The sequence below is a fragment of the Micromys minutus genome (genome assembly GCF_963924665.1).
Source record: "Micromys minutus genome assembly, chromosome: 9".
NCBI classification, from domain to species: Eukaryota; Metazoa; Chordata; class Mammalia; order Rodentia; family Muridae; genus Micromys; species Micromys minutus.
The window spans coordinates 60,707,135-60,731,485 of record NC_137978.1 but is presented as its reverse complement, the minus strand read 5'-3'; the positions used below and the strand labels follow the sequence as shown (position 1 = coordinate 60,731,485).

At 48.1% G+C, this 24,351-nt stretch overlaps 2 protein-coding genes across 3 annotated transcripts in view; both read right to left on the bottom strand.

Moving 5' to 3' along the window:
* EXOSC10 (exosome component 10) lies at positions 1-21,577 on the bottom strand. 2 transcript variants are annotated; one of them, XM_080921986.1, is made up of 25 exons: positions 21,461-21,577; positions 20,287-20,423; positions 19,214-19,337; positions 18,140-18,244; positions 17,669-17,834; positions 17,417-17,531; positions 16,639-16,714; positions 16,387-16,497; positions 15,876-16,019; positions 15,147-15,337; positions 14,356-14,512; positions 12,774-12,922; positions 12,593-12,643; positions 11,860-11,971; positions 9,474-9,524; positions 9,254-9,332; positions 9,058-9,164; positions 6,484-6,579; positions 6,162-6,236; positions 4,096-4,183; positions 3,128-3,204; positions 2,004-2,175; positions 1,376-1,437; positions 640-716; positions 1-109 (listed from the first exon to the last, which is right to left on the bottom strand). In XM_080921986.1, the coding sequence occupies exons 1-25, from the start codon at positions 21,569-21,571 to the stop codon at positions 79-81; spliced, it is 2,664 nt and encodes an 887-aa protein (XP_080778112.1). In that variant the 5' UTR covers positions 21,572-21,577; the 3' UTR covers positions 1-78. The 2 variants fall into 2 exon arrangements, 1 of the variants encoding a protein (XP_080778112.1); XR_013975140.1 differs by lacking the exon at positions 1-109 and having other exon boundaries at positions 1,073-1,437.
* Positions 21,578-23,123: 1,546 nt separating this feature from the next.
* The window catches only part of MTOR (mechanistic target of rapamycin kinase), a 107,779-nt gene continuing 106,551 nt past the window's right edge, over positions 23,124-24,351 (bottom strand). The window contains exon 58 of the mRNA XM_080921177.1: positions 23,124-23,899. Coding sequence (XP_080777303.1) covers positions 23,884-23,899 — 16 coding nt within the window. The 3' untranslated portion in view covers positions 23,124-23,883. The remainder of the gene's footprint in view (positions 23,900-24,351) is intronic.

The window sequence follows — 24,351 nt, the reverse complement described above, 5'->3', positions numbered from 1 at the left end:
GTAGGCATAAATTTTAATGATTTTAAAATGGTTTTGTACAAAGCAGCATTGCCCGCAGCCCCAGGAGCCTCTTCAAGACTATCTCTTTGGCCAGTTGTGCCGGAAGCCTCTGCAGAGACGATGAAAACAAGAGTTACCTCTCAGCTTAGGAGCTGTACACATTTCAAACACACAGCAAGGGAGGGCTGAGCAGGAGCAACGTGAGGCCTATGCTTGGGCACTGAGCTGTGTGGAGTCTGTGGCAGCAGACCTGTCCTGCTCTGTGTGTGGGAACTTGACCTTGAGTTCTGCTCTAGCGTGAGTTGTTCATGCTATGAAACCTCTCCAGTGATGACCACCTGCTGATGTCTCTCATCCTTAAGAACCACGGTGGTGTGGGGAAAATCCCCACCCATGAGGTGAGGGTAGCAGTGAGGAATTATAGTATAAGAGAGAGAGAAAAGATGGGATTTGAGGCCTAGGATGCAGGACATGGTTATATGAATGTGACTTCTGACATGGAGCAGGTGATGTCCTCTCCAGATTTCTGAGTGACAGAGAGGTCTTCCCCATGTGCAGCTGAAGTCCCTGGACCTGCACTGTGCTGAGGTTCTCAGGTACAGTGGTTGGCTCTCCTGTTGGCCTAGTCAGGCCACCTACCTGTCTGACCTCCCAGCAGGAAATGACATGCTTTTGTTTCCCACCGACTGTTTGAACTTTTTGGCTCCAACACATTTCTGAAAGAGAAGAGTTATGTGCACTGATGCAACCTCAACCTCCAGCCCCAGGGAAGACAGTTCTCCCCGCAGCTTGTGTGCCTGACAGGCTGTGAGAGAACAGGAGGGCTCTGCACAGTGCTGACCACTCTCACTATGCTTCAGATTCAGCCTGGTTAGCACAGACCTCAAGCAGTCAGGAGTTCTATGTAGCCCTTCAGTGTACGGCAGCACCGCAGGCCCAGGCAGCAGACTGGGAGACACCCTGTGCAACATGCCAAGCCGGGTAGAGCGGCACACACCTGTAATCCCAGCATTTAAATGGTGGAAGCAGAAAAGCAGGAGGGTTGTGAGTTCTAGGTCAGCCTGGGCTATACCTGTACTACAGTGTTCGCTGCCTGTTCTTAAATTGCTGATACACGGCCAGCAGGACGGCGCAGTAAAGCCCAGTGACCTGCGCTAGATCCCCGGAGCCCGTGGTAGGAGGTCAGAAATCCCATACGCTGTCCTCTGGCTGCTCTGCTCTCTCACACATTAACAATACATTTTAAAGAAGTGCTGCGGGGCAACTGGCAGCAGCGCCTGTGCTTGAGAAGAAATGAGGCGGGAAAGTGTGAGAAGCCCCAGGTGGGCTCTGAAGCCAGAGCACTTGGAGCTGAGGGTGCCCTCTGCAGCCTTACCTTGCCAGAAGGTGCCAGCTTATTGGGGTCGAACTGGGAGGAAGGCTTGGATTTACTGTCCCCTGAAAGTAAGAATGATTATGACTGTGAGCAAACACAAACCCTGACAGGCCAGGGGCCTGGGCTTCAGTCAGCCGCCCTTTCCTGTGCCCAGCAGTCTGAGACTATGCCATGCTCAGGTCTGCTTCCAGGCTGGCAGAGGCAGGCTGACACTTCTGCATCAAGAAGACCTCATGCTGAGGCAACATTCCTGACATCCATGTGTGAACTGTCTAGCCCTGCCTTCCCACTTTCCCAAGCTCTAGCAGCTGCTGCAGAGTTAGGAGGGCCACATGGATACCCTTCACAGGGACCTCTAGGTTAACATAGAGGTCACTTGTGAGCCATGCCTTCAACCTAGTCTTGATTCTGTGGATATGCGAGGCAAACTTAAGCAGGAGTCAAAACGGAGGATGTCCTGCTGAGTAGGGACAATGGCTACTGAGAGTCTGCAGCTAGGAAAGAATGGGGGACTGTCTCTGCCACCTCTTGTCTTATGTTCTGGGCAGGACTGAGTGAAGGTACTCCCCAAACTCTGCAGCTCCCCCTACACTATCCCGCAGCCTCTCAGTGTTCTCTCTGTCCTTACCAGCAAAGGCCCCGAAGTCTGACTGGCTGTAGTCATATGGACTGAAGTCTTTCCCTGGGGGATCGGGGTCCTTGGCTTTCTTGGAGCTTTTTAGTCTTTTCTTCTCCTGTTTTTGCTCTATGGTCCTCAGGTCGCTGGTGGCTCGCTCTCTCTTCTTGGTAGCATTTTCTAGCTGCAGGGTGAGAACATTCAGGAGTGTGCTGTACATCCGGCTGCAGTACCTGGCCTGCGGCAGGCCCGAGTGTAGACGTGTGATTTACCTGCACGGAATTTTCCACCTGTGGTGTTGGGTCAGCCCTCAGAGAGGTGTGGACAGTAGGCATTTTGGATTTCAGGTAACAGACTGGGATGCTCTACCTGTTTTAGCTGGCGACAGCTCAAGCTGCTTCAGCAGCAGGAATGGGAGCGGAGCTGGAATTCAGGGACAGTCATACCCAGCTAGTATTAGCTGGGGAAAATTCCTGACTGACAGTATTCTCAGGTTACTTAAGGCAAAGATTAGGAATGGAATTTCAGAATGGTCTGGGTGTGATAAAAACAAAGAGATCAGCTGGAGAGATGGCTCAGTGGTTAAGAGCACTGAGTGCTCTTCCGGAGGTCCTGAGTTCAATTCCCAGCAACCACATGGTGGCTCACAACCATTTGTAATGGGATCTGATGCCCTCTTCTGGTGTGTCTGAAGAAAGCTACAGTGTATTTATATATAATAAATAAATCTTAAAAAAAAAAAAAAAGAAGAACAAAGAGATCTGGAGGCGGGGGAAGGGGTGTGGTGTCATCCAAGCACTAGGGAGGCAGAGACTCATGCATTTCTGAGTTCAAGACCAGCCTGGTCTATTGATGACCAGTATGGCCAAAGCTTCAGAAAACCCTGTCTCAGAAAACAAAAACAAAAACTTCTCTAGGGTAGACTGCAATGTCCCTGTGCTTTGTCCTCGGCCAGACCACAGCCACGGATCAGAAGAGAACTCTAACATCATCTAGTCTGAGGAGAAGAGAGGTGGGTGCTGACTGACAAACTCAGATGGGCTGGGGTGTAGAGTGAGCTCCAAAACAGTGGGCCAGGAAAACCTTGAACATTACCAGGGGTATCTGTTTCTGAAAAGGGGAAGGGGATCACGTACCGCGGCTTGCTGCCGCACGGGGATAGCTTGTTCAAGCACAGCAGCTGCGGACTCCTCCTTTGCCTCTTCCCGGGCAGCTGTGAGAGAGAACTGCTTGTAGACTCCTGACATTGTCCACCCAACCTGGGCACAAGGGACAGCATTGCTGCCCCTCCCTCTACCTGTCCCTTGGGCTCAGCTAAGTGCTCCTTGGCCTTAGCTATAGATTCTGACCAATAGCCTTGCCTGCCTGTGCCTCTCAGGAGGCCAGGTCGAACAGCCAGCGGCTTCTCTGACACTCTTGGTGTGTAAAGATGGGGCTTCACTCACAGCCAGCAACCCCATCTTCCTAGGTGCCCAGGACAGAGTCTCTGCCACCCCACACCTTCCTTTCCCATGCTTCATGCAACTTAGCACCACGTGCCGGCTCTAAAACAGGGCGAGTCTGGGATCTGACATCAGACCTGTCAGCTGAGCTGCTGGGCTCGGGCTTTCTGTTGACTTTGACTGTGTCAGTTGGATCCCCTCTGCTCAGAGCCCTGCCAAGTTACTCTAAGGTCCAGCTAGTCCTCAGAGAGGCCCCGTTTGCTTGTCTGCCTTTCTTACCCAGGCACTCTGGACAGCCCTGCCAGGCCATTCTTTGGGCATGCCAGCCAGCCATCACATGGGACCCTGGACTCTGCTTCAGTGCTCTCTCCCCCGGATCTGTGGGGACCTAGACTGTCTTTCTCACCAGCGTCCAGAGCTCTTTCCCCTCTACATACAGAACTGCTGTTTTACAGGGGCAGAACACACAGGCAGTGACTGTGCACCACCCTCAGTAGAAGCTGAGGTCTGCAAGGCCAGGGCTGGCCCTGTTCTGCTCATCGTCTGTCAGTGAAGGCTGGGATCCCTATGAGACACCCGTCCTTCAACATCCTCAACCTGACTGCTGTGCTGGGGCTGTCCCTTCAAAGACCCTGCTGCATTTACAAGGATGCGGACGCTACCTGTTGGCTCAGCTACCTTCTTCTTGGTTGCTTCTTTAGGTTCTTTCTGGACCTGGACCTGGCTGGCCAGCTTCCAGCGGTTGCTGATCTATAATGAAAACAGACAATGACCAAAACAAAACAAAAAACCAAAAAAGAAGCTGCCTAAACTTAGTTACTTGGGAGTGCCTATTTGCTTCAGAGGCAATGGCAGGCATGCTAACCTAACAACACACATTCTAAGCCAATACACCCTAAATCTGAAAGCACCATCTTTTGCTGGCTTTGTTTACAAGATTCTTATTAAGGAGGGCGAAATACACCTGAACTCCAGACGTGGGGCTGTATGTGTTCACGCTGGATATCTCAGCCCAGTCACCCTCTAGGCCAGGCCTCAGTCACTGACCTTGTGGCCCAGACAGTAAACAAAGTGGGGCTCAAGGTGTGTCTCCTTAGCCCCCACCCCCGTCCCACACAGATGCGCCCCAGATCACATCTAGGTGATGCTACGTGAACACAAGGATGGCCAGGGAAGGTGAAGATACCCCCGTCACTTCCTCTTCTTTATTATGGTTTTTGAGTCAACGTTAGTTTCCAAAGTTCTATTCGGCCAACAGTGATCTTAAACCCTTTCATTCTCTTGCACCCACTGCCCATGTCCTGGGTTTAGTTACACACTATAGATCCCCTATTTCTAGTCCTCTGACCCCTTCTTTGGAGTCAAGGTCTCACTCTGTAGCCCTGGTTAGGCCTACAACCTACTATGTAGATCAGGCTGGCCTCTGAAAGCTAGGAGTAAAGACATGTTACTATGCCTGGCTTGCTTTTTTCCCTCGATTTGGGTCTGAACCCAGAGCCCTGCACTTGCTGAGTGAGTACACTACCAGTGAGTCAAGTCTCCAAGTCCAGGGCTTCTCATCTCTTCATTTTTAGCTTCCATCTCTTTACCTTTTTTTTTGAGGCAGGACCTTACCCTGGCTCCCCTAGAACTTGGTATATAGACCAGGTTGGTCTCAGAAATCAGAAAACTGCCTGCCTTTGTTTCCCAAGTGTCAGGGCTGAAGATGTGCACCGTCATACCCAGCTACCTAACCACTTCCATTAACTTTTATTCACTCATTTTGTGTGTGTGTTTGTGTGTACACAAGCCACCGTGCATATTATGAAGGTTAAAACACAGCTTGAGCCATTTCTCTCCTTCCACCACATAGGCTCCTGCATCCAACTCAGCTTTCCAGGCTTGGTGCTGGGATCCTTTACCCATGAACCACCTCGATGGCCCTGGGACTCCTCCTAAAAGCAGCAGGTTAATCCCTCTGGCACAGGACTGAGGCCGGTGAGGGTGCTGTGTGCTGACAGGGCTGTGCTGTGGGTGTCATCAGAGCACATCCTTCCTATAGGGCTCTGTGTGAGGGGAAGTCTCTTGTTCACAGTGCAAGGCAGTGTCTCCTCAGATTCAAGCTGCTCCCTTTAGGAGCCTTGAAGCAATATACACATATACAGATGTTATAAACTAGATTATTTACGTACTTTATTACATATAAATTACTCCATTAGAAAAACACAAAACAGATTTGTTTTTTTTTTTTTCCTTTCCAGTATTGGATTTGAACCCAAGTTATTATACACCAGACAAACATTACCCTATTTTGAAATGCTCGTGAAGTAGAGCAGGCTGCCGCTTTCTTTCTTTCTTTTTATTTAAAGGCAGGGCCTCCTAGATCCCAGGTTATCCTAGAATACACTGTAGCTGAAGATGCCTTTGAGCTTCTGGTCCTCCTGCTGTCTCTCCCAAGTGCTGAGCTCATAGGTGTGCATCTCCACGCCAGCTTTGTGTTGTGCTGGGGATCAAACCAGGGCTCCACACGAGCCAGGCAAGCCCGATACTAACTAAGCTCTATTCCCAAGCCCTCTGTTGTAGAGACTCCTAGAGACTTCCGAGGACTAGGATATAGTTTGGACTCTTCCCTAGATGCAGGCTTAGATGCAAAGTATCTCTGTCCTGTTTTCAGCAGCCTAAAGAAGATCTGAAGCCCTCCTGAGAGGAGAGCCTCACTCAGGTCAGAAGCCCGGAGAGAGCTACTTACTTCATAGATTTTCGAAGAAGGATCAAACTTTGCTGCTTGAGAGATGTGGGCCTTGTGTTCCAGAGAAGGCAGGAACTGCAGAAGGGGAGACAGTCACCGCAAATGCCAAGAGCAGGCATCTCGCCTGTCAGAGGCTCTACTATTGCCAGTGTGGTCCCACAAGGCCTCAGCTCAAGAGTCCCGACCTGGACACCATGGATGACTGATGTGCCGGTGGACTTGGGCTCCCCCTCCACAGGCCTCCTTTCCTCCCCGGTGAAAGGACTCGTGGCTGCAGAATTCCCCGCAGCTCCTGCCGGCCTGGTGCAGCTGTGCTACTCACCATCCTAAATGGGTTTTCAAAGGACTGCATTATGCTCTGGGCTTTTTTCTGTGCAACCGTCAATGGGATCTTTCCAGCTTCCTCAGTGCTGGGTTCCTGCAGGGACACACCAACCATCACTTCTAACCATGACCACCCTCCAAGCCACCATGCTTCCCTGGGTCCACAACAAGGAGGATTTATTTCTTAAGGTAATGGATTCTTTCTTTCTTTCTTTCTTTCTTTCTTTATTTTTGTTTTGTTTTTTTGAACTACGTAGACCAGGCTGGTCTTAAAATCAAGTATTTATCTGCTTTTGGGCTGCATGTGAATTGATGCATTTTTAATACATTCACAACCTATACAGCCTGTGGTATTGTCACTATCTTCTGTTCATAAGAAGAAAGCACAGGGATTTAAACACAGCTTAGCCTGGCCAGACAGCCCGAAGCCCTAACTGATAAAGGTAAACTGTAATATTCTAGGTCTTGACAGGGAATCAGTAAAGACACGCCACTGAACATTGCTTCCAACTGGTTCATAACATTTGTTGTCCCTTGTTTGTTTCTAACACAGTACAGAGGTAATATAGCCTTCCTCAAACAAACACAGAAGTCTCGTGACAGTGTAGCCTCAAGTTCATGAAGGCTGGTCAGGAATGCGGCACACACTTGTAATCCCTGCACTGCAAAGTCGAGGCGGGAGAAGCCTTTTGTTTTGTTTTTCAGACAGGGTTTCTCTGTGTAGCCTTAGCTGTACTGGAATTCAGTCTGTAGAGCAGGCTAAGCTTGAATTCAGGAGATCGACTTGCCTCTGCTTCCCAAGTGCTGGGATTAAAGGCATCCACCACCACTGCTAGTTGATTTTTAAAAGAAATTTCATGTGCATGTGTGTGTATGTATGTATGTATGTATGTATGTATGTATGTATGTATGTATGTATATGCACCACATGTGTACCCAGTGCTGATGGAGGTCAGGTGTTAGATCCTTGGAACTGGAGCTATAGATCACTGTGAGCTTCCATCTGGGTATCGGGACTTAAACTAAAGTCCTCTGCAGGAGCAACAATCAAGAAATGGAAGTTTAAGGTTAGACTGGATAACAGAATTCGATCCTGATCAAAAAGAAAAAAAAAGTCCTAGTCAACAATATCAAATTGCTGAATCCCCATGATGGGCTTTTGTCAGCCTGTGGCCAGCAAAGGCCCCTATCCCCTTTTTGTTCATGAATCACCACTATAAAACCCTGTCTAAAATACTTTTTATTGTAACAGACTTTGTCTGTGTAACTCTGTTTGTCCTATAACTCACTATGTAGAGGAGGCTGGCCTCAAACTCAAAGATCTGCCTGTTCCTGCCTCCTGAGTCCTGGGCATGCACTACCATGCCTGGCTCATTAAATATGTGTATGTGTGCAAGTGCATGCACACAGTGGTCAAAGGATCACCTTTGATGTAGGGTCTCTTGTTCACCAGCATGTATGCCAGGCCAGTTGGCCCATGAGCCCTCTCCCACCATCATAAGTGCAATAGGATTATACAGGTGTACTATACTGTCTGGCTTTTTAGTTGTTTCTGAAATCTACACTGTAGCCTCACATTTCCATGGCAAGTACTTTATCCACAGAGCCATCTCTCCAGGCCTTTGGGCCTTCTCTTTGCAGGGAACCTAGAGGTGCCAATGCAGGCAGAAACAAGCTACACCACAGCCAGGTCCTAGGGACACAGCTCCGCCCAAGCAAGCCACACAGGGTCTCTAGCATGAATTCTCTCAGGGTCAGGGAGCAGGGACCTGCTACCCCCTAGAGCTGGCACTGGCTGATAAAATTTCTTCTCATGAGTGTTAGTGTACAAGTGTGTTTCTAAGGCTTTTCTTCACGCTTTCCTAGAAGCGTGTGTAGATGATAGGGTGTTCAGAGACGTACACATCACAAACAGTTCAGAAGAATGCTCTGCTCTGCTTCCCCGTCACGGCTGTATCTGCTCATCTGTCACGTCCACCCAGTGTCCTTGACCTCAGCTACTGTTCCCTCTAAGGTCACGTGGTTGGTCTGTTTGCCTGCCTGCCTGTCTTTCTCTGTGTAGCTCTGGCTGTCCTAAAACTCACTCTGTAGACCAGGCTGGCCTCGGACTCAGAGACCCACCTGCCTCTGCCTCCTGAGTGCGGGGGACTAAAGGTGTGCGCCACCACCATTTAGCTTTTTTTTTTTTTAGAAAGAGATATATGTTTTATGTGTATGAGTGTTTTGTATGTATACATGTGTGTACCATGTGTGTGCCAAGTGCTCACAGAGTTTAGAAGGTGTCAGATCCTCTGGAACTGGAATTATAGACAGTTGTAAGCCATTATGTAGGTACTGGGAACTGAATCCAGATCCTCTAGAAGAGCAGCCAGTGTTCTTGGCTTCTGAGCCATTGCTTTGCCTGTACCCTAAGGTTTCCTCACAAACAGTGCTCACGAGACACCCTTCCTTGCCTAGAAAGCTCCCCTGCCCACACCTCTCCAGCTTTACCAAATATGCATGCAAACTCCAGGCAGATTGCCCGTGTGATAAGACCACACATCACGAGGAAGCCCGTGTCCTTGTTACTCACACTGAACAGAGTGATGACGGCTGTAGCAAGTAGGCATCTGGCATCCACGGCGGCCTCTTCTTTGCCCTCTGAGAAGAGGCTTGGCTGCTTCTGAAGTGGCACGGTCCCTGGAGACACAGAGGGAAGCAAGACCTGTGGGCTCTTGCCCAGGAAACTGGCTTCATCTGTCTGGGAGTCCAGAGGGTTTCCATCTTACCATCAGTTGGGGTGATTGGGTAGTTATCTGGAGGGGCGTGGGAACAGTCATGGGGTCCAAAGAGATCATTCTCCAATCTCTGCATCAAAGAGAAACCAGCAGACCACATGTAAAACTAATAAGCAAGCCAGGAGCTCTTGGCCAGTGGGACAGCACTGACCTGTCAGGGGCTGTGAGCTCCACCCCTCCCATAGGTGACACAGCAGCCGTGACACTGTACCTCGGCGCTAGGCTGTGGTCCGCTCTTCTTCACTCCGGCTGCAGTTTCAGACTAAGGAGGAAAGAAGAGTAGGGCCAGGAATGAAGCACAGTCGGCAGTGTCTCCCTAGCAAGCTTAGAGCCCTGGGCTTGACTTGTGTGAGTGTGATTGCACATCCCTGCAACCCCAGTACTGCAGAGGCAGGAGGATCGAAAGCTCAAGGCCATTCTGGCTTACTTGAGTGTCTCAACACACACAACCAAAGAAAGAAAAAAGAAACTGAGGAAAGTTGTGTAAAGGCACTTGCTTACTCAGTAGACTGAACTTGTCCTTTCGTCCCTTACCCTGAGCCCCTGGCACTCGAGCAAGACTATGTGTCAGGAGGTGTTATGATCAATGGCTTCCAGCCAGCCTGGAGGTCTTCTATGGCAGCTGGCATGCTTTCTACTTATACAGACTGGGAAACCAAGAAAGGCTTTGTGTGTTTGTCTGTAAGTGCACGCACACGTACATGTAGTGTGTATATGCGTGTGGTGCATGGGTGCCCAGGGCCTCACACAGGAGCGGCAACACCATCTCTCTGACCTCCTCAGCCCTAGATGGACACCCCAGCTGCAAACACGCTCTCCTTTTATTTTGGGTCTTGTGGGTCAACAATCTTTCAAAAGATAATAAGCAATTGATTACATATTTATATCACCAGAGTCAACACATTCACAGTTGTCCTGAGAAAGGTGGAGATGATGGTGCAAGTCTGTAATTCTAGCTACTTGGAAGGCTGGAGGGTGGGGGTGAGGGGGTGGGACAAGTCGGAAAGTTCAAGGTCTGCCTGGGCTACAGGGTTCCACAGCTGAAGTCACGGTTGGCCTAGGGAAGACTGTGTGGTAAAACCCTATTTCAAAACGAAGGGAAAGAATTAAAGCAAAACCCCTAAAAGAAGCCACTTAAGTTGATTTGAACAAGTTTTATTACACAGAACACAGGTATTCCCACAAAGACGTGTCTGTAGTTCTTCTTTCTTTATAGTCACTCATTCAGCATGGAACACAGACAGTAACTTAAGGTGTTGGTTCTTTCCTTCATAAGGAACAGAGGGATGGAACTCAGATCATCAGGCTGCTGGTGAGCGTCTGTACCATCTCGTCTTGATAGGTCTTCGGTTTTTTTTGAGACAGGGTCTCGTGAAATTCAGGCTAGCCTTAAGTTCAGTAGATAGCTGAGGATAACGGTGAACTCCTGATCCTTCTGCTCTGCAGCCACATGCTGGGGTCACTGGGGTCACAGGTATCACTACATGTGCAGCTCTGGGTCTATTTTCTGAAGGAGGTCTCACTGCTTGGGTCACAGGCGTCACTGTGTGCGCGGCTCTGGGTCTACGTTCTGAGGGAGGCCGCATTGCTTGTGTCACAGGCGTCACTGTGTGCGCGGCTCTGGGTCTACGTTCTGAGCGAGGTCTCATTGCTTGGGTCACAGGCGTCACTGTGTGCGTGGCTCTGGGTCTATGTTCTGAGCGAGTTCTCGCTTCCACCTATGGCCATCCAAGCTTTAGTCTTGCCTTCATTTTTTTGCATTCATTCTTCATTTCCATTCACCCACGATTCTCCTCGTTCCCCTCTTACTGAGACTGACTGCAGTTTGTTGTCCTGGATCCTACCCCCACTCTCAGCAAGTCTAACTACTGGTCAGGCTCCTCTACATTTCCTAGGCTCAGCAGTACCTGGCAGCACTTTGTGACCTGTTGAGTGCCACGAGCCTCTCTCGGGTGCTTCCCTACAGCCAATCCTGTCCACACTGGTCCAAACATGGGCACCAGGGTGTGATGGCTTCAGTCTGGGTTCCCACTGCCAGCTCTCTACGCCAAGATCCTTACTCATTCCACCAGATTAACTGCTTGACCGAAATCATTAAATGGCCCAGTTATCTGCTATCAAATTATGAGAAGGGCCATAAAGGATAAGGCTTAATTTATGACTATCATTAGAAACAACAATGCAGTTCAGTTGCTGGTGAGAGGCTCGCTCTTACTCATCCAGGAGAAGGAAAGAATTGCAGTGTGTATTCTGACCCAAACACACGTGCTATACTACACACATCTACACGCACACAGAATACATGAAAATTTAAAAAAATGTGTGGGCTGGAGCAGAAACTCGGCAGAAAAGTACTCACCCTGTGTAGCACGGGTGGCCCTGGGCTTGAACCCTAGTACCAAATAAAACCATTCTTCAAACTCCAACTACAAACCAGTAAACACAACACACCCCATAGCTCATGTGACATACTCTGCAGCTTTCCAAATCATCAGCATGCCTCAGGGTGGTTTAGACCAGAAGAGCTCAGGGCTCTGGAAGGCCACAGGAGAAAGGTGCTGGAGAAAGGGCTGTTGGGGGAAAGAAACACTGCATACCTTGAGCAGGGGCATCTCTCGAGCCTGCTGGACTAAGAGGTGCATCTCATTGATCTGTTGCCGGACAAGAGGGGGTACTGGGTTACAGCAAGCTATGATGCCTTGAGGTTCCCTGAAAACAAGGTAAAGATCTCAGCTAAACTTGGAGCAAGCCTTGACAGCAGTGACTGGGCATCTGGGCTGTGGCTCACTCAGCAGCTGGAAGCCTTAAGTCCCATGCCCAGCACAACATAAACCAAGCATCCTGGTGCAGGTCTGTAACCCCAGCTTTGAGAGAGAGAAGCAAGAGGACAAAAGTTCCGTTACATAGTGAGGTGCAGGTCAGCCCAGTCATGGAGTGAAGATCCTTCCCCACAGCCCCCTGTGCTCCAAAGTGAAGGCCATAGAAGGAGTAACAGATTGGATAAATCAGCCCAGACCTGCCACCCGGACATGTGATCTTTCCTGCACCAACTCTCAAGCCTATTCCTCTGGTTGTCTTACAACTTCTGAGAGCTGGAGGCAAGTCTCAAGGAAAGTCCACTTCCAATTTCCTATTCCTGTTTATGCTCCAATTGACAACTTTTAGTTCTTATCCAGGAGCCCCCAGGCAACGGCTGTGGCTCCCTGGGCCTTGCCACTTTCCAAGCCTGGAGTACTAACTTCTATGAGCACAGCCTCAGTCAGAGTGCTTGGCTGTGAAGGACTGAGAGTGAGTGAGGAGAGAGAGCACGTCACTCAGGCTGAGACTTACTTAGGCAGTTCTTCAGCTATCTTTAACATCATGTGATTTGGAAGAACATATCTGGAACAAAACACAATGAGATCATGTTAAGTACAACTAGCAAGGTTCACTAAACCCTGCCATGCAGGAGACAGTAGCCAGCCTTCACAATCGTACCCACTGGGCCCATAGGCAGTAACCTATCCCTTACCCGTAGCTCTCATCCTCCCTGCGAGCTGTCTTATCCCTCCAAGCAAACAGCAACTGAAAGGCTGTCAGCTGCTGTGAGTTCAGATGCTTCTTTTGCTTTCGATATAGCTCAAGGTAGGACTCGTCCGTAAAGATAGGCTTGACAAATTTCTGCAAAATGTTAGACAATGTTAAAGATCAGTAAGCAGTATGGAAAGGCTCAGCGGCTGAATGACTGCCTATATGCATGAAGCCCCGAGTTTGAACCTTGGCACTAAAAAACAGAAAACATCAGTGGAATTAAAATGTGTGCTCTGGGCTTGTCCCAGGCTGAAGCCCTGGCTAATTCAGGACTCTTCAAAAATGTCTGCCTCTTGCATTAAAGGACAAGGATAAAGATGAGCTTAGTGGCTCACTTACGAAACTAACCTAGGAGGATAAAAAGCCAGGTCACTCTGGGTTACCTAGTGAGACCTCGTTTAAAAACCCGAAAGACCCTTAATCCCAGCTCTTGGAAGGCCGAGGAAGGAGGACCTCACAAAATCTCTGTGAGTTTGATGCCAGACTGGTCTACAAAGAAACTCTGACTTGAAAACAAAACAAAACAAAACAAAACAAAAAAACCAAAATACTGAAACCAAAGGCTGGATATAGAGCTTAGTGGGAGAGGGCTTGCTTAGCACATGTAAGGTTCTGAACTCAATTCTCAGTGCTGCAAGGAAAAACAAGGTGAAACGCAAAGCCTAACTCCTTGCTGTGGCAGCACACACACTGACAGTGTAACAGCACAAGGGTTAGTATTGGCTTCCGCATAAGGATGATGCACAGGAACCGCAGAATAAATACCTAACATCCAAATCACCCACTCAAGAAAGGGACCAGTGAACCGACTCAGGCTCTCAAAAGAAACAGAAAAAGCTGGCATTTGACAACTTGCTCAACATTCTTATCAGGAAAATGCTGATTATCTGTCTGTGTATTTATCTATCTAATTTGTTGTTTTGTTTTTTTGTTTTTTCCAAGACAGGGATTCTCTGTGTAGTCCTGGCTGTCCTGAACTCACTCTGTAGATGAGGCTAGCCTCAGACTCAAGAGATCTACCCGCCTCTGCCTCCTGAGTTCTGGGATTGAAGGTGTTTACCAACATGAAGCAGCTTGTACATTATTTATTAATTTTATGTGTTTGGGTAAGAAGAGGATGAAGAAGTAGAAGTGTAAGGACATACATGTGTAAAATAGCCACAATAATAGCCATTATTCATTCCCTCCCCATCCCCTCTCTCTGGTTTTTCAAAACAGGGGATCTCTATGTCCTGGAGCTCTGTAGACCAGGCTGGCCTTGAATTCAAGAGATCCGCCTGGTGTTTCAGTTGCACGTCTGTCTGTGTGAGGGCATTGGATCTAGACTGCAACTAGACCACAGACATTTGTGAACTGCCATGTGGATGCTGGGAATTGAACCCCGATCCTCTTTAGAGCAGACAATGGTCTTAACCACTGAGCCGCCTCTCCAGCCCCGAGAGCCATTATTGTCAATGCTAACCTCAGACAAGAGAGAACAGAGCAGAAGAACTCAATGAGAAGCAGCCTGAGTGACACGGTACCTTGAGACAGATGTCTCTGCTCCGCTGCCACACCACCTGCAACTGGACAGGCTGGTCATTGCCTCTTTCCCACAGTTCCAGCCTCATTCTATCATAGATGTAAAGCAGGTAATGGGTGTCATCCCGGGCGTAGTTTAACATCTCCTCTGGCAGAGGGCTAGAGTTGGAAGAAAAGCATAGTCTCAGTGACTGTCCAGGGACAGCCGTCCACACTGTCTATGTACCGGGTGACAGAACTTTCTTGGCCCCTTTCTCATCTCAGTGCCCTTTCCTTCCCAATGGGACACGGACAGCTCCTGCGTCTCAGTATGACAAACAATTATTTAACATGGGGTGTCCTGACTGTCTGTACTTTCTTATCTCTGCTACAAGATGGGAACAAGCACAGAGAGTGCTGTGAGGATGAGCAGGGCATCGCCCTGGCCCACATGGCCCAGTGCTGGGAGGCGGGCAACAGCTTGAGAAGTGGCTTTCAAATGTGACTAATTTCCTTCCTATACTGGGAATGTAACATCAGCTCAAATATATTCTCCTTTTTATAGTTAGAAATACTGATATTTAGCGGTGGTAGAGGACCAATTTAATCCCAGCACTCAGGAGGCAGAGGCAGGAGGATCTTTGTGAATTTGAGGCCAGCCTGGTCTCAGGACAGCCAGGCTACACAGAGAAACCCTGTCTCTGGCATGGCAGCTAAAGAACAACTATCCTGACAGTGGCCATGGTGGACCAGCTTCCAAGCTGACACTTTCCTTGCTACCCGCACATCCCTGCCACTGGCAGACTGAACTGACCGTATTCTCCAGTCTGCCAGCTGATACTGCTTGTTCGACTCCACCCCACAGTAGAGTCTCAGCAGATGGTCAAGTGAGTGACGCGCCAGGTTGAGAAGCCGTGCTGCCTGGTGTGTGTCGAACATGTTCACCACGTAGAGCCCAAAGTCTTTCTGCAGCCACTCTATGTCAGAGTCGGCACCATGGAAGACCTGGAAACAAAATCCAGGCCGTGTAGTTGACACTAACAGCAAGCTATCCATCTGTCTCCTTACTTAGTCCCGTTTTTGGGGTACCGGAACACTGGCAGGAACTGAACCCTGGGGCTTGCATATGCCAGGCAAGCAGGCTATCAGCGGAAGACATCTGCTGCCCAGGGTGCGAGTAGCTCAACGTGCTTCTTTTACTCAGACCACATAAGCACTCTGAGCTTGTAACTGTTCCTTAACTGCACCTGCCTTCAGGCCCCAGTACGGGTAAGGAACCCAACTAACTCCAAAAGTGTTCTCATGTTCAAGCAGTGTAATCAACTCGGATCTCTGAGACAGTCACTAACATGATTTATGTCTCTGGCCAACAACAAGCTACATTGTAAATGCCCTTATGGGACTGAGAGCTAAGCAGATAAGCATGCTGAACCTCAGGGTAGATGACATGGTTTCTTCCTCCACTGGGTTTAGGTTGAAAGAACAAGATGGCACCCTGAAAAGCACTGTGATCCCACCTTGGGCAAGAGCCAGAATGGCTGACCTTAACGATGGCTGGGTCTGTGAGGCTCTCGTTGAGAATGTACATGTCACTTCGAAGCTCTAGGGTGTCAACAATGAAGTCTTCTGTTCGAGTGGAGATCTGCATCAGGCAGGTCAGTCCTAGGAAGCTCCTGTATGAGTGATGCTGAGCCACATGGAAAGAGGGTTGTGGGGAAGGATTACTGGGTGCTCCTTTACCTTTTAGTTCTTACTCTGGGAATTCTGCAGAGCTATACCCAGCAGCTTCCTCTACCGTTCTTAAAGTTGGCTGTATAAGTTACACAACTAAGTTTTAGGAAAAAAAAACATTAAGGCAGGAGGATGGGTTTGAGCTTGAGGCCAGCATGGGCTACAGTCAGTTTAAAGCCAGCCTGGCCCACACTGCAATACTTTCTTAGGTCCCCACATATAAAAAAACCAAAAGAGATTAAAATTAGTGCTAACTTTAGACTTCCCACATAGATAACTCACAGGAAAATAAAGATTTCACTAAAGGTCAATTTCAAGGTTACCTCGAGGTCCACTGCAAACTCCTGACAACCCAAGAGCTTTTCATTGAGCTCCACAAGTTCATCCAGGGACGACACAAAGTGGCAGGGTGTCTCTTCCACAGGTCTGTACAACTGGACCAGGAAAGGACACAGACAGCATCGTGTTAAAGACAAACCCTAGGAAGACCCCACACTGCAGGGAATGGAAGCACACAGCAGGGCTGTTCTTCCCAGGCTCCTGGAAGCCAGCTCTGAGAGCGTGAGGGCACTAACCTGGGGCTGCGGCCTCTGAAGCACCGAGGGAGGCGGAGTAAAGTGATCCAGTTCATACTGATAAGGGTGTGCAAACCTGAGTGAACAAAATACAAACACAAACCTTTACGTTAATGCCATGCCTCAGAAGGAACACAGCACTCAGACACAGTGCGTGTAAACAAATGAGTGGGTCGGGGCTGGGCTACTACAGTGCCTGACCAGCAACACCAGACAGACTGGGGCAGGAGGGCAGGTAGCTCTTATCTTGGCATCTGGGGGGTGGGGGCTGGAGGATCCTAAGTTTGGGGTCATCCTTGGTGATACAGTAAGTTTGAGGCCAGCCTCCTGAGATATACGAGACCATGTCTTATTACCACTAACCCCAATGACAAAAAAACGAGGAAGGATCACACTGTGAAAATATCTCACCTTGACAGTGAGTTAAAGGCCAGGCTGGGCTACAAAAATGAGCCTTTATCTCACTATAATAAACACAGAGGCTGATGCTCACCCAGGCAGTATATACCAAAAGTGGAATGGTAGCGATTAGCACGGCCCTATGTAAGGGTGACAGACATGCAGGCCTAAGATGGCTCAGCATTAGGAGTCTACACTGCTCTGCAGAGAACTAAAGTCAGTTCCCAGCACCCATGTCAGAAAGCTCGGAATCACTTGACACTCTTGTCTGGCCTTCACCTGCACTCATGTATGTGTGCAGGACACACGCACGCACACTGAGTCTTTTAAGAAATGGTACTAAGGGCCAGCTTTGGACAGGCCACACCTATGCACTTACATGTCCTGCTCCACCTGCTGGGTTCTCTGCTGATGGATGAAATCTGCCAGGGCTGGCGGGACATCCAGGTCCTCAGGACGATCCTGTGGGCGTTCCCGCCTTTCTTTTGAGAGAGCTGGAGACCAGGCAGTGACAAACATAGCATTCCACATGAGGCACACTCTTCTCAGCTTAGGAAGAGGAGGAGGTGACAGCCCCTCCGAGGACAGAAATGTGGGAGTGACTCTCAACCACTTCAAAGGCACGGCTTACCCTGAGGGAGTGGCTTCCGAGCATTGGGTTTGACAAAGATTTTTGGGAGAAATGGTGTGTTGGAATTATCAATCTTCTCCCGAAACCTGAGCTGAGGTCGGAGGATGTTTTTTGCATGCAGCAGTCGGAAAGTCTCAGATTTTGCCTTTTTCCCATATTCTCCTGCCTGCAGTCAACACATACGCATCAGCTGAGACAAATCAGCTGCATCACTGATGAGGTAGAAAATGAAACTCTAGCTTGTCTTCTGGAGACAAGAACATCTCAGGATCAAACATCTGAAATGTTATTGTATGTGTGGGTTTGAGTGCCACATGAAGAAGGGGTGTGTGTGCTTATGAGAGCATGCGTTAAGTGGGGAGCGCCCATCCCTACTAGCAGTTCATCATGTCAGCAATAACAACTGAAACACAAGATGCTGTGAGAACTCACGTTAGAGGCTCTATCAACACCCTGCAGAGCGGGGCTCACCTTTCGGTTCCAGCTCGATACTATTGTTTTGGGGACCTGCAGCCCTGCAGGAAGGACAGGCTGCTGATGCTTGTTCACACCTGAGGCTTCATCCAGTAATATACCCTATGAGGAGACCCGGCACTGCGTTAGGATAGGATATGACTCTGACAGATTCAATTACCTGACATTTTCAAAAAATTCATTCACAGAATTATGTGGTTTATATTCATATCAAGCACATATCAAAGAGTAGGTAAGGGCTGGAGAGAGGCTTAGTGGTTAAGAGCACTGGCTTTTCTTCTTTTCTTAAAGATTTATTTATTTATCTATTTATTTATTTATTCATTTTGTGTATATAAGTACACTGTAGCTGTCTTCAGACACACCAGAAGAGGGCATCAGATCCCATTACAGATGGTTGTGAGCCACCATGTGGTTGCTGGGAACTGAACTCAGGACCTTTTGAAGAGGAGTCAGTGCTCTTAACCGCTCAGCTATCTCTCCAGATGACCTGAGTTCAATTCCCAGCACCCACATAGCTGTTCACAACTGTCTGTAATTCCAGTTCTAGGAGACACCCTCAGACACACACACATATGCAGGCAAGACACCAATGCACATAAAACAGAAATGAACAAATTAAAAAGAATAGGTAAATGTAACAAAATATTATTTATACATTATAAGTATTCAGAATTTTAACTTGCCAATTAAAACTTTACATTTTTATAAATGATTTATTTATTTTATTCTACGTGTACTGGTCTTTTGCTTGCATGTGTGTCTCTGTATGAGGATATTGGATTCCATGGAGGAGTTATAGACGGTTATGAGCTGCCACATGGGTGCTGGGAATTGAACCCGGGTTGTCTAGAAGAGCAGAAAGTGCTCTTAACTTCTGAGCCATCTTTCCAGACCTAAAGAGCCGGCTGGCCTGGAACTCACAGACACCTGCCTGTTCTCGATTCCTGAGTGCTAAGACACAGATATGGCCACTAGGCCTGCTACACTTATTTCGCTTTCCATAAAGCTGGGTTTCTCCTTTGATATCTGAGCCTTCTGAGTTTACTTATGCGGATGGGAGGCACTCACCACTCTCTCCAATATCACGTCGTTGGTATCAACTAGTAGATCAAACTTGTCCTCCAATTCAGTGACTTTACTTCGGTCTTTGATGTTGCTGCGACACCCATGGTACTGCATTACCCGACTCATGCTAAGGAGAGAGGAAAACCAAGGTCAGCATGTATGCCTTTATTCTACCAATCTAAAGTCTGGGAAAACACCTCAGATAGCTTGGGTCACAGGGTTCTCAGCACTCTGGACGAAATTAATCAAATGTATATCCTCACAGCAACCTTTGAGACACAAGACCCAAAGCCAGGCCTGGTGGTGTAGGCTTGTGATATCTGCTTCTAGGAGGGCTTGGGCCACAGTGAGTTTTTAAGTCGACCTGTGCAGTTTGGTTAGACCTATTCTCAATAAGATAATAACTTCAAGGTCATTTCTCTCAACAATTAGCAGATGAGAAATATGCAGCCTTGGCTATTGTACTCACTGTGTAGACCACACTAATCTTAACTCAGAGATCTACCTGTCTCTGTCTCCTTAGTGCTGCGATTAAAGGCACAAACCACCATACCCAACAAAAGACTTTTTAAATAAATAAATATTTTGTGTGTCTGTGTGTAAATTCCCTGGCCCGTATGGGAAGGTCAGAGAATAATCTGCAGGAGTGAGCTCGCTCCATCCTGAAAGACTCAGGGCTTGAACTTAGTCTGTCAGGCTTGGCATTAGGTGCCTTTTACCCACCAAATTATCTTGCTTTTAACAATCACAGATCATGCTGGCTGTGATGGCTTACATTTTTATTTTAGCACTCAGGAGGTAGAGGAAGGTTGATTTCTAAGATTTTCAAGGTTAGCTTGGTCTACATAGCAAGTTCTAGGCTAGCCTGGCCTCCGTTGTGAGTTGCTATTCTCCCAACAACCACAGGCTATGTGATTATCTTGTTCCTCCTGGTTACTGGCATTTAGGCAGTACTTTTTTTGGTGGTGGTTGGTACTGAGTTCAGACCCAGGAATCCAGTCATTACTTCCTGACCACTGAGCTATGCCACTTTCAGGAAAATCTTTCATTTCTTTCAATCAATGTAAAAAACTTACCACTGAAGCAACCTGTCTCCTTGTGTCTCACAAAATGCCTGGAAGGCAGGAAAACTCCGGTAAAAGTCATACTCGTCACCAAACTGTGGCAGGCCTCCCGATGCCTTGGTAACCGCCACTACCGACCCAAGTGCAAACTGAAAATCCAGAGAAAAAGACACGTTAAACACGGATTCCTGCTCCTTCATCAGAAATTTTAAAAAGGGCACAAGATTTTAAAGATATCTATCCCAGGGAGCTGGAGAGACAGCTCCGGGTTAAGAGTGCTTAGCACTTCTTGCCTGGGACTTGGGTTAGGCTGGGCTCAAACACACAGAGATCCACCTGCCTCCGCCTCCCAAGTGCTGGGATGAAAGGTGTGTACCACCACCGCCAGGCTCAGATGACTGGATCACTTTATAACCAGTAGTTTAGGTAGACAGTTGTGAGGTAGGTAATGGGCAACAATCAGGAGTGGCTGTCATTGATAAAGAATGGGTACTTATTTTAAGGCAGTGATTCTCAACCTGTGGGTCACATATCAGATACCCTGCCTATTTACATTATGCATCATAACGGTAGCAAAATTACAGTTAAAAAATTAGCAACGAAAAAAAATTTTTAGTCAACAAGAGAATCGCAATATTTTAAAGTTAATGTCTACATAGACTGCTTGCAGCAAGACCCCCAATGAAAATAATCTTATGTTTGGGGGAGTCCCATCAGAAGGGAGGGTTGTTAAGGCCTAGTGACAGCATCGTGAATTTTGTGAACAAAGAATTTAAATAAAAACCTCTATGCTCCTTCTTAAGAGTGGTGAATGCGCTTTGGCACTTAGGAGAGGCTCGATGGCAGCTGTGACGGGTGGCATTCAACCCGAGGGAGAGATTGGGGTAACTGACGTTTGTGCATTAGCGGGGTGAGCAATGGGCGGGACAGTCGCCCAGCTGTTGGGCCCCTCAGGAGAGGTGGTGCAGGGCGCGCCACGTGAAGGAAAAGGACGCCCTTCCGAGGGCGCGGACAGAGATTTACTCGCGAAGCCGCACGCGCTCACACCGGAAGCGCGGAACCCTCCTCTCCTGCTCTCCCTGCGTGCCGACAGGCCGCCGTGACAGGCGCCGGAAGCTCGCAGCCCCAGACCCCCTTCCGTCCAGAACAGGGGGCTCCTGAGGTGCCCCAGAGCCCGCGAACTCACCTTTACGAAGCTGTCTGCATCGGGGAAGCCAGGCAGTACCATTTCCGCGTCAGACTTGGTCGCACCGTTCGCGGGCGAGGACTGATGCTCCCGGGGACTGGGAGGCGCCATCTTTTCGTTTTAGGGCGGAACTTCTCGCGAGATTCTTCCGGCAAGCCGGAGACGTGCGTAACGCGCATGCTCGCGGTTCAATCCCATGCCTCCTGATCCAAACCAAGTAAGTATAGCTTGTTATCGGACTTGGCTTTTCTTTGATTTCACGTTGTATTCTAACAAACCTGTGGCCTAGGGTGAGAACTGGAGAGAGGATACAACTTAGATCACACTTAAAGGTAGCTCTTCTCCGATCTGCCTGGCTCAGTCTCCCAAGTGCTGGGATTAAAGGCGTGTAATGGAGAGAGGATACAATTTAGATCACACTTAAAGGTAGCTCTTCTCCGATCTGCCTGGCTCAGTCTCCCAAGTGCTGGGATTAAAGGCGTGTAAAAACCAAAAGCTCGGATTACCCAAGATACAATTTACAGACCACATGACGTTCAAGAAGGAAGACCAAAGTGCATATGCTTCAGTCCTTCTAAGAAGGACAAAAATATTCACAGGAGGAAACACGGAGACAAAAATTGAAGCAGAGACGGAAGCAAAGGCCATCCAGAGATTACCCCAACTGGAGATCCAGCCCATATACAGCCACCAAACCCAGACAGCATTGTAGATGCCAAAAAGTATATGCTGACGGGAGGCTGATGTAGTTGTCTCCTGAGAGGCTCTGCCAGATCATGACAAATACAGAGGTGGATGTTCACACCCAACCATTGAACTGAGACCAGGGTCCCCAATGGAGGAGTTAGAGAAAGGATTGAAGGAGCTGAGGAGGTTTGCAACCTCCTAAGAACAATACCAACCAACCAGAGCTCTCAGGGACTAAACCACTACCCAAAGAGTACACACGGATGGACCCATGGCTCCAGCTGCACATGTAGCAGAGGATGGCCTTGCTGGGCATCAATGGGAAGAGAAGCCCTTATTCCTGCCAAGGCTCAATGCCCCAGTATAGGGAATGTCAGGACTGGGAAGTGTGAGGGGGTGGGTGGATAGGGGGGCACCCTCATAGAAGCAGGGGGAAGGGGGATGGGATAGGGAGCTTATGGAGGGGAAATCAGGAAAGGGGATAGCATTTGAAATGTAAATAAAATATATCTAAGAAAAAAAAAAAAGGTGAGCAAAACCACACTAGGATTGGAGTTTTTCTAATTTGTTTAAAAAGTTGGGTGAGGGAGGGAGACTTTGAAGCAGTTAAGAACACTTGCTGTTTTTCTAGAGGACCATAGCACCACTCAAGCTCTAAGAGAGCAGATGACTTCATCTGGCTGACATGAACACCAATACACAAGTGCCATACAGATACAAACAGACAAGTGTGTGTGTGTATTTTTCTTTTTTGTTTATCAAGACAGGGCATTTCTGTGTAGTTTTGAATCTCAAGAGATCAACATGCTTGCCTGTTTCCGTCTTGGTCTATCTAGTGCTTGAATGTAATGGTGTAGGCTCCTGTGCCCATTAGTCAGTGGCCTATCACTGAGTTTAATCCAAACCCCGTAAGAGAATTTGCAAAATAATGAACAGTAAGCCAGTCATACACACATATGCTTTTAAAATTCTGATGTCATTTATTGGCACAAAAGTTACTGATACAACATGGTGTCTAGTTGTGGCTTCACTTTATACTTTGTGTATTTAGTTGGATATTTATTTTGCTTCTAATCCACAACCTGTTCTAGTGTGTCCCTCTGTGATCAGCACCTCCACAACAGCATTTGAGTTCTGAGTCCCTGCGCAGAGATCTTGCACATCTGCTCACTCTCAGTGGTCAGGAATCTGAGCAGACGCCCCTCCTGGAGGGTCAGCTCTTGTGAGTTTCAGCATCATGGGATCAGGCGGAAGACAGACCTTCTTACCCACGGTGGCACATCCTGTAGATGTCGCCACTGCATCCAGGGACGGGTGAGGTAACAGGATGGAGTGCTGAAGTCTGTGTGCCCTTGCTGTTGGAGCCCCTGGTTGAGAGGATCAACTAGATTATTCTGTCAGCAGATGCTTATGATGAGTTCTTTTGTAAGTTAAATCAAAACCCGTATTTCTCAGTTACTCATCTTCTGTTCTCCCAAAACGGAAGGCTTAATTTCTGTAGGATTACTGTGTTTCATTGTCCTGGGAACTGAATCAAGCCTTGTGTTTCTGACAGTGTCTTTTCAACAGCAGCTAGGAGGTTGGCTAAAGCCAACATTGAATATACAGTAGTTCTTTTCATATACATTTCAAAATATTAACAAAGTCCAACTTTATGACCATGGTTTCAGTCCACTGGAAGCACAGACCAAGGTACAAAAGCCTCAGAGGAGATGAGATGGTTTGCCAGGCCTCAGTTACCAGAAAGGACACCTAGGAAGGTGGACAGAAAAAAAGGCATGGTCAGTCAGGGCTCTTCCAAGCTTTACCCAAATAAAGAGCAGGTCTGAAGCCTGTGGGACTCAGTCAAGATCTCTAGTCGAGGGCTAATGGCCCCGAGGTCCCAGAGATTCCTCCGCCCCTTCTCTCAAATTCCTGCCCAGACTCTTCAGGATTATTAATCGTTTTCTTCATCTTTCCTCTCTAGCATGCTCTGACTTTTCCTGTGCCCTTCTGCATTTCTAGTGTGTCAACAAAAATCCAAAAGCACCACAGACAAGTAATGTACCCTGCCCATTCTAAACTGTAGCTCTTAAAAAAAAAAAAAAAAGATTTATTTATTATATGTAAGTACACAGTAGTTGTCAGACACACCAGAAGAGGGCATAAAATCTCATTAAAGATGGTTGTGAACCACCATGTGGTTGCTGGGATTTAAACTCAGA